General features: G+C 50.7%; 1 protein-coding gene across 2 annotated transcripts; it reads left to right on the top strand.

The window, feature by feature from the left end:
• The first annotated feature begins 5,846 nt into the window (after window positions 1-5,846).
• Window positions 5,847-8,948, top strand: LOC140680290 (C-C motif chemokine 4 homolog). Of its 2 annotated transcripts, XR_012051443.1 has the most exons (4): window positions 5,847-6,159; window positions 6,638-6,749; window positions 7,084-7,878; window positions 8,174-8,948. XR_012051443.1 is itself a non-coding variant. In XM_072916729.1 (3 exons), exons 1-3 carry the CDS (start codon window positions 6,087-6,089, stop codon window positions 7,169-7,171), a joined length of 273 nt encoding a protein of 90 aa, XP_072772830.1. In that variant the 5' UTR covers window positions 5,847-6,086; the 3' UTR covers window positions 7,172-8,948. The 2 variants fall into 2 exon arrangements, 1 of the variants encoding a protein (XP_072772830.1); XM_072916729.1 differs by having other exon boundaries at window positions 7,084-8,948.
• Window positions 8,949-9,161: the final 213 nt, after the last annotated feature.

The following is a 9,161-nucleotide window of genomic DNA, read 5'->3' as shown; positions in this document are numbered from 1 at the left end:
AGTGCCCAAGGGCCAGGTTGGACAGGGCTTTGAGCAACCTGGGACAGTGGAAGAGATCCCTATCGATAGTGGAGGGGTGGGGGGTGGAACAAGGTGCTCTTTAAGGTCCCTTCCAACTCAAATCACTCTTTGATTCTATGATTCTATGAATACCAAACCCACTTTAGTTAACCCAGTGGGTCCTGCCTGCTCATTATCATCAAGGAAAAAGAAAAATAAACAAGACACAAATAATTTCATTTTCATTGGTGCTCCTGCTGTGCAGTGTTCCAGACATTTTTGGGTGGGAGGGGTGGAGGAGCACAGGATATCTGGCTGATCTCCACAGGTTAGAACCACAACCTTGCCTGAGAACAGAGAACCTTCAACCTTGTGTCAGGGCTATTGCCACAGGTGGGGGACATCCCTAATCACAGAAACATGGAATCATTTAGGCTGGAAAATCCCTCTGAGCTCATTGAGTCCAACCATCCTCCAAGCATTACCAGAGCCACCACTAATGCAGGTTCTCAAGTGCCACATCCACACATCTGTTAAGCCCCTCCAGGGATGGGGACTGATGGGCCCCTGGACTCCCTTGTCCAGTGCTGGCCCCTCTCTGCAGGGTCCTGGCTGAGGGAATCCAGAGCTTCCCTCTGGCTGCCCTGGCAGGTCTGGGACCCTGGCAGGGGTCAGGAACCCCCCTGGACAGAGCCCCCAGAGACACTGGCTGTGATCTCTGTCCATGGAAAAGAGTTTTCAATCTTACAGGATGAATTACAAACTCTGAGTGTTTGATATAAGTAATAATTAAGTGTGGCACGGGTGCAAAAGTAGAATTTTAGGATTCTAGGTTAGGGGTACAAAGGGGACAAGATGGAGGAAATTGGGTGTGTCTTGTCCTTTTTCACCTTCTTCATGCCCTCCATGTTTCATGTGGTGTTGGCATTTTTCTATTGGTTCAGGCTGGGGACACACTGTCCAACGTAGGTGACAGATATTGGCACGTTATTGTAAATCCAGCACAGGTAGTTTGTGGTACTTAATGTTTGTAACATCCCACTGAGGGCAGAGCCCCACACGCTGCCCTGCAGGACAGAGCTGCGGCAGGGCAGCAGAACATGTTAGAGATAAACAGAATAAACAACCTTGAAACCAGCACAGACGAATTATGGCTTCTTCTTTGGCAATGGGGCAGGAAGACAGAGACTTTCTACAATCTCAGAATCATCAATACCTCAGATTCCGACACTGGCAGGGCTGTGTCACTGCGGGGAGGTCAGAGCCCCACGGGAGGTGGGAGCCCCAGTCCCACAGCGAGGTGTGAGCTCATGCTCATGCACGGCTGCTTACTGGCCTCATGATTTATTCAAGGCTGTAAAACCACTTCCCACGTGTGGGGCTGTTTGGAGGTGGGGGTGCTCGGCAGTGCTTCTCTGAAGTGCAGGACCTGCCCCCATACTGTGGAGGCTTTTTCCACCCCAGATGGGTTTGTGCCCTTCAAAAGGGGTATTGTCTGGCTGCCTCAGATATCACGGGCTGTGCCTGGCACCCGCATCCCCTGGGAGAGAGGGGAGGGCTCGGGGAGCTTTGGCACTGCTCACTGATTGTGCCTTTCCTGCATCCCTTCATGGCCCTGTAGCCTCCCCCTGTGGGCCCCTGCATCCTTCCACAACGCCCACGGCCTCTCCTGCATCCCCCCACTACCTCCACAGCCACAGCATCCCCGTTCCTCCATAGCCCCAGGGTTCCTGCATCCCTTGGGGACCATGCAGGGATGTGCAGCCACGCGCTGGGACTTGATGGCGTCACTTTATGAGTGGGGGTAGAGGGAGCTGGCCTCAGTCAGAGATCACCTGAGGGACAGTCCTGTGACCTCCAGAGCACTTCCCCTCTGCCCCAGGTGAAGCCACCAGCATCTCCCAAATGGATCATCCCACTCCCCAGAGCTTGCATCCACTTGTGGACCTATGGAAAAAGAGGAGAAAAGGCTACAGGAACTAACAGGGATGGAATAATAATCCTTCCTGTGCTCCAAGGTCCTTCAGTGCCAGGACTGGGATCGTGCAGCCCCCATGGGTGAGCTGTGCCTTGGGGAGAGCCCTCACCATCACCCATGGGCAAAGTACCCCCATTCCCCTGCCCTGGGTTCTTGGCTTTGTGACCTGGGTCTCTAGGCAAGGGCAGGATTTCAGGGGAGCTTCAAGGAGTTGGAAAGCTTCTGGGCTAATCCTTGTCACTGTTTATACCCCAGGGGTGAAGGCTCAGCAGCCCCACAACAACCTTCCCTACTTCTCCTTTGAATAATTTTAGCTTTCTATTTCTACCCTGCCTGCACCAAAACAAACCTCATCACCCAGTCGAGTGAGGCTAAAGTGGTGAAGAATGGCTTTTTCCCAGGAATAATAAAGGAAGCTTGGGAGGGGTCAGCTCATCAACACAGGAACTGCAGTAGCAGAGGGCTCTGGGATTTGCCAGAGAAGCAAAAACCAGTGGACAGAAGCAGAAAACCGAAACCTGACTCAGAGCTGGAGAGTGTGAGCAGCACTGTGATGGGGAGGAGCTGCGCCTTGTCCAGGAGCCTTCCTGGTATTCTGGGGGCAGCAACATTCCAGCTGACAAAGCAGCTCTGTGGGCACTGACTGGTGACATAACCAAGGGGTTGCAGCTGCAGCAGCTTTTTGCAGCACCTCCTCCTCCTTCTTCACCTCCTCACACTCAGTTATCCTTTCTTTCCTCACACTGACCATCTCAGAGCTTCCCATCACAGCCACCACAGCTCCCCACATCCCCCCGTTACCCGTGCACACAATCAGCCTCGTGGTCTGTGCTTTGCAGGCAGCACTTGGTGAGCAGAAGGTGCAAAGTTCCATGAGCAAAGCTGTCACCTCTGGTGCCAGCCACAGGATGCCTTTCTGCAGCCAAAGCCTTTGTCATTGCTCCGTTCAGCTCTGCTGTGTGTCACATTCGAATGTGTGTTGCAAGAGCAGAGGAACATAAAAACTCCCACTGTTGGTTTCTGAATGAATTATTTCCGTGGCAAAAAGCCATAATTTGGGGTTTTTTTCAGCAGCAATTCAGCCGCAAGCTGGAGCCACTTCTTGTTCTGCGCTGAGCTGGTCAGACTTACCAAGAGAACAAAGAGGTGATCCTGCCAGACTTGCTTCTGGCAAAATCCACCACCTTCCCTCCTGTCCTTGTCAGGACTTACAGAGACTTTGCTCCCTCTAAAAGCACACCCTTGGCCGCTCTGCTGAGGTCTCTGCCCAGATGAGGATGTGCCAGAGCCAGCAGCACCAGGGATGTGATGCAGGACAAGACCATGAGGGAAAGGAGGAATGCAAAACAAACCCTCCCCATGGGGTAAGCGTGGGAAGGAATAGACCAGTCTAAGGAACCTCCAAACTTTTCATTTCAGTCCCTGCCAGGGACAACACTGGTGAAGGACAAGCTGGTATTTGGGCAACTTTGTGTTTTCTTTTGTCAGAGGTAAAATAAAAGCATTATTTAAATAAATTAAAATTTTTAATATTAAATAAATAAAAATAAATTTAAAATGCTTTAAATTTAATTAATTGAAATTAAATTAAAATAAGCAAAGTGGGGATGGGCTGTGAGGAAAAGCAATAAATTAGGGCCTTTAGGCCACCTATGGTACCTTTCTCCAGGTAAAGGAGCCAAGATCTTTGCACATAATGTGGAAAATGATCTTGCCAAGGGCTCAAGCTGGATCTTCAGCTTCCAAATTTTGCCAAAGCTTCCCTGAAGAGGCTGGGATTCACCTGATTTACTCCTCTCATTCCCTGGAGATTCCACCAAATTGCCTAAAACAGGAATCACTTTCATCCCTCAGCTCTTGACAACTGCTGGATGAACTCAAAAATTGTTGTCCCAGCTGGCGAAAGACAGTGCCTCCATTGCAGCTCCAGGTAGCCAAGAAGGGGGTTTAGAGTTCTGGGAGAGAAAATCCAGGCTCAGGAACCCAAGCAGAGGCCTGAGCATCCTTTCTGCAGTGGAGAGGTCTTTGACTGTGTGCCCAGAATGTGACAGGACATCAGGAAGCCCAGGTCATCCCTCTTCCTGCTCCCCAAAGAGCTGCCCTGAGCTGTTGGCCTGCTGAGACTTGGTCTCCCCCTTGTCAGGCAGGTTGACCCCCACATTCATCTCACCTCTTTAGCCAGAAAATCCATCTCTACCCAAGGCATCTCTGGGAGGGAGCAACTGAGGCTGGCAAAATGTCTCGGGTGTGGCAAATCCCTTCTGCTAGTGAACTCCCTGCTCCCAGGTGAAATCCTGCTCTTTGGGATGCCTGTGACTGCTAAGGGCAAAGCGATGAAGGCTGCATTAGTGAAACAGCAGCAAGAGAGGCTGAGGCTGGGCTGGATACTGTGCTTGGAGGGGTGTGATCTATTGCACAAATTCCAGCTGGAGGCCAGTCAGCAACAGGGAAACCCAGGGATCGATACTGGGTAGTCCTTAACATGTTTATGTCCTGGCTGATGGGACAAAGGTCACCCTCAGCGAGCTGGAAGTGATGCAAAGTTGGGAGGATGGCTTGTCACATTAAAGGGACATGCTGCCATCATCGAATCATGGAATGTATTGGGATCAAAGAGACCTTGAAACCCACCCAGGTCTGTCTCCTCTGCCATGGGCAGGGACACCTTCCACTATCTCAGGCTGCTCCAAGGCCTGTCCAACCTGGCCTTGGACACTTCCAGGGAGGGGGAAGCCACAGCTTCTCTGGGCAAGCTGCTCCAGGGCCTCACTACCCTCACAGAGAAGAATTTCTTGCTAATATTCAATCTTAATCTCCCTTTTTTTTTTTTTTTTTTTTTTTTTTAGTTTAAAGCTGTTCCCCCTTGTCTTATCACTTTTGGCCTGTGTGAAATCCATGGAGACCTCATCAGGATGAAGAGCCATGAAGCTCAAAGAGAAGTGCAGAGTCCTGACCCTGTGAAGGAGCATCCCCAGTATATGGCAGTGCTGACCAGCAGTTTGGCACAAAAGGACTCCTGGTGGGTGCCAGACTGGACATGAGCAGAAATGTGCCCTTGCCATCAAAATTCCATCAGGCTTCTGGGCTGCATGAGGAGGAACACTGGCAGCAGGTTGAAGGAGGGGACCCTTCCCTTATACTCAACATTGGTGAGGCTGTTCCCCAAGTCCTGGGTCCAGTTCTGGGCTCCCCAGGATTAGAGATGTACGGACACACTGAGATAGTTCAGCAAAGGGCCACAGAGCTGATGAAAACACAGGAGCATTTCTCCAGGGAGGGGATGGTGGTACAGTTCGGGATGGAGAGGGCTCAGAGTATTCTTACCAATGCATGTGGAGCAAAGTAGATGCAACCCAACTCTCAGTGATGGCCACTAAAAGGACAACAGACAACAAGAAATTCTATTTAAACACCAGATAAAACTTTATTGCACTCTGAAACAGGCTGTGCAGAGAGGCTGTGGAGTCTCACAGCCCACCTGGACATGGTCCTGGGCAGGCTTTTCAGGGGCTGGGCTGGATGAATTCCAGCCTCAGCTCCTCTCCAGCCCTGTGGGTGTGGGGAGGGCAGGCTGAGTGTTTTGGGAGGCACAGAGCCCTCAGTGCAGCTACCCCTGAGCTCCAGGACAGCAGCTCAGCAGTCTCTGGCAAACATCCAGCACACAATGGCACGAGAGCACTTCTGTTCTCCCTGTTGGGGTTTTTTCCAGAGCTGCGTAATCCTATGCAAACATTGTCTTTCCCTACACAGCCTCATAGGGAAACCCTCCATCTCTGGAGTCCAGCGGAAACATTCTCTTTTTTGTGGCCAGGCCACTTGGCATGTTTTCGTTTCCTTTTGATTTGAATAAAGCAAAAATGAGTGCTGAGTCACTTGGCAGTGTGAGGGACCATATTACATTCTACCTCACTGTTTTCTGTTCCCTCTAATTCCCTTCAGCTATTTCACTTTCATGTCATCCTTTATCATCATCTTGGAATTTCCATTTCTGTCATTCCCAGCTGCCTCCAGGACTCCCTTTTAAAAGAGGGCTGAATCCAGCTGTTGCACAGTGAGCTGCATTTTCCAGAGCTTCTGCTCCTGCTGACAGCCCTCATCCGACAGAAAGATGAAGGTCTCTGCAGCTGGATTGGCTCTTCTCCTCATTGTAGCTGCCTTCTCCCAAACTTTCTCTGGCCCAGGTGAGTCCTGCTTTTTCATTTGTGAAGGGAGGACAGGTCTGAACCTTCCATATTATTTCTCCATTGAGCTCCCATGAAAGATAACTGGGAATTTATCAGCATGTGTGCCATTCTCCACTCTGCCCAGAGATCAGCTGCATGTAGGAACCCTAGAATCAGAAATTCATCCATCCATCTGTCCCTCTGTCCCTCCATCCATTCTCCACTCATCCATTCATCCATCCAACCTGGGCTCAAAGTACTTATTCCTGGTTAGAGCTGAGAGATTTCCACCTCTGCTCTGGGGCTGGAGGAGTCGGGGAAGTGAAGCTCTGAGCAATGGCAGAGTGAGAATTTCACAGTACCTTGATACTGCTCAGGGCATTGGACCAGATGATCCCCAATGTCCATTTCAACCTTAATTATTCTCTAATTTCTCACTACCTTCTCTGCCAGCACAGCTCCCAGTGCTCACATTGTCTTCCTTTGTCTCTCCTAGCTGGACTCAACATCCCAATCTGCTGTTTCACATATAGCCAGCACAAGCTCCCATGGAAGCTCATCCAGCATCATTACATCACCAGCAGCAGCTGTCCTCAGCCGGCCGTCGTGTGAGTGCCAGCGCCTGGGACAGGGCAGGGACAGCCATTGGGGGAGTGTGAGTGAGTGACCAGCTCTGCTCAGCAAGGGGGGCTGTAGGAACAGAGCAGGGAAAGGGGAATACCAGGGAGAAAGGGCTCACACATGTAGGGATTCCCAGGGATGCTCCTGCAGGAGTGGAGGAAGCAGTGTGGGGAAGCGATGGGCGTGGGGAGCATCACGACCAGCTGCTGCTTTCATCGTTAGCACAGGGGAAAACTTCTTGAAATGCTCAGAGCTGGGATCCAGGCTCTCCTGGAAGCAGGTGTGAGCAGAGATCTAATATGTCCCATCCCTGTCCCACAGATTTGTCACAAAGGAAGGCCGCCAGGTCTGTGCCAATCCTGAAAACGCCTGGGTCCGAAGATACTTGAAAATTTTGGGGCAGAACTGAGCCAAGCAGTGTGGCAAGAGTAGCTGCTGTCATTGACAAGTCTTATTATCCTGATCTCCAGCTGTGGAGCAGGACCCTGGGACAAGAGGAGCCACAGGAGCATCTGCAGGTGTCCCCAAGGGATTTCTGGAAGGGCACCCTGTGTTCGGGGCTGCTGCTCATCCTCGGCTTGCACAGATGAGGCTTCAGCCCCATCCCTCTGCCCCAACTCCAGGCCCATGGGACTGCACCTTGGCTGTTGTATTATTTGAAGTTATTTAAGAAATCATTATATGGGGCAGTCAGTCCTTTTTTTTTTCTGTGGATGTTGATATTATTTATAGGGGGATGACACAGAGGGTGTTTCTAGGAGGGTGGCCCAATGTTGGATGATGGGAGACCCTGGTTTACACACGTCAACTCGTGGTTCTGGAGAATAAAGAATTTGGAGAAAACCGTAGCTTTTTCCCTTTTACATGTATTGTGGTTTGACACGGAAAAAGAACTTTCTCGGAAGGAAGAGGTCAATCCAGTCAGGGGTCACGGTTGGATATTGACACTTGGGGTGACCAATTGAAGGTGGACACGCCTCTGAGAACACAGAGGGGTTAAAAGCAGAATTCCCAGGAGAACTCGCGCTCTTTGGTTCCGGTCAGTGGTCAGTGCAGACTCTCCCCTGCCTGGCCCATGGCTGGGTGGGGGACGGGAAGGCCCGTGGCCTGACTGAGGTAGGCCAAAGGGTGGAGGGACTGGAACCGAGCTGGCCCCCTGCAGATGGAAGGGTGGAGAAATCTGGGATGTCTCCATTCCCCTCAGAGTCTCTCTCTCTCTCCCAAGAGAGTGAAAGAGACAGCGGTGGTTTTGCCAGCAGTTCACCGTGGGGAAGGAGAAGAGCGGGGGGGGCCGCAAGGTGCCCAGCCGCCTGTGGGAGCTGGAGCCTGGGCAGCAAGCCATCTCTGGGAGTCGGGACTTTTAACCCTTTCTTGAGAAATGAAAGCTTTGTGAAATTTTTTTCTTCCTCAGTTTAAAAGAGAGGAAGAGAGACAGCTTGGACCCTGGGATGTTGGAAGGAGAAATTCTAGGTGGGAGGAGATGATGGAGTGGCTTTTGGCTGGACTTTTTCTTGGTAGCCACAGACTGAACCGATCTTCTCCTCCAAGAGAGACTGTATTTTAGGAGGATGCTGGTGAGCCAAGAGACCTGCTTCAGCTGGGAAAAGACAGAAGTGGAGTGAACAGAGAAAAGTTAAGGAGGTTTGTGGTGGTGCCACCTGTCTTCGCAGAGGAAGAAGAGAAGATCTCTGTTCTTGGACCCTCGGCCCCAGGGGAGGAAGAAAATGGGGGGGACTGTGGTCCCAAAAATGAAAAACTGAACTGTTGTTTTTCCCCTCTTGGCAGAGCATCCTTGAAAGGAAAAATCCTAAAAGCAGTCTGTCCATCCATGCATTGGTGGTGAGAGCACTGTGCATGGAAAGGAGAGTGTCACACTGGCAGATTTTCTCCGGGCGGTGCCATGAGTGACATGGAAACACAAGAGGTGACAGCTGTGTTTCCTGGGGGTCTATGGTGCAAGGGAGACTCCTCTCTCCCCTGACGGACTGAGTATTGATTATCTGGAGGGTGGGAACCTGATTGGGGTCCAGGTTGTGTCTCACTGTGGTTTGTTGGAAATTGTGGTGGAGGGGGAGGAATATTTTGGAAGTTTTTCATTTTGGGTTTTGGTGTGTGCTTTTCTTTCTTTTTTTTCTTTTATAGTAGTATAGTAGTAGTAGCTTAATAAAGTTTTTTTTTTTTTTTCACTTTTGTTATTAAGCTTGGCCTGCATTGCTCTGTTCTTGATTGCATTTCACAGCATTCCATTGAGAGGTTGCATTTTCATGGGGGTGCTGGCATTGTGCCAGTGTCAAACCATGACAACATGCCTCTGTGTGGTGTTCACCAGCACACACAGAACGTTCCTCTGAGCCATCTGAGCCTTTATAAGATACATGAAGATGGAAAATGGTTTGAGG

This window comes from Taeniopygia guttata, chromosome 19 (assembly GCF_048771995.1).
Source record: "Taeniopygia guttata chromosome 19, bTaeGut7.mat, whole genome shotgun sequence".
NCBI classification, from domain to species: domain Eukaryota; kingdom Metazoa; phylum Chordata; class Aves; order Passeriformes; family Estrildidae; genus Taeniopygia; species Taeniopygia guttata.
The sequence above is the reverse complement of the archived record's forward strand: the minus strand, read 5'-3'. Positions and strand labels throughout refer to the sequence as shown.

Coding starts and splice junctions, on each gene's coding strand:
- LOC140680290 (XM_072916729.1), top strand. CDS start 6,087: ATGAAGGTCTCTGCAGCTGGATTGGCTCTTCTCCTCATTGTAGCTGCC. Junction 6,160..6,637: donor CCAAACTTTCTCTGGCCCAG/GTGAGTCCTGCT, acceptor TGTCTCTCCTAG/CTGGACTCAACATCCCAATC. Junction 6,750..7,083: donor TGTCCTCAGCCGGCCGTCGT/GTGAGTGCCAGC, acceptor CCTGTCCCACAG/ATTTGTCACAAAGGAAGGCC.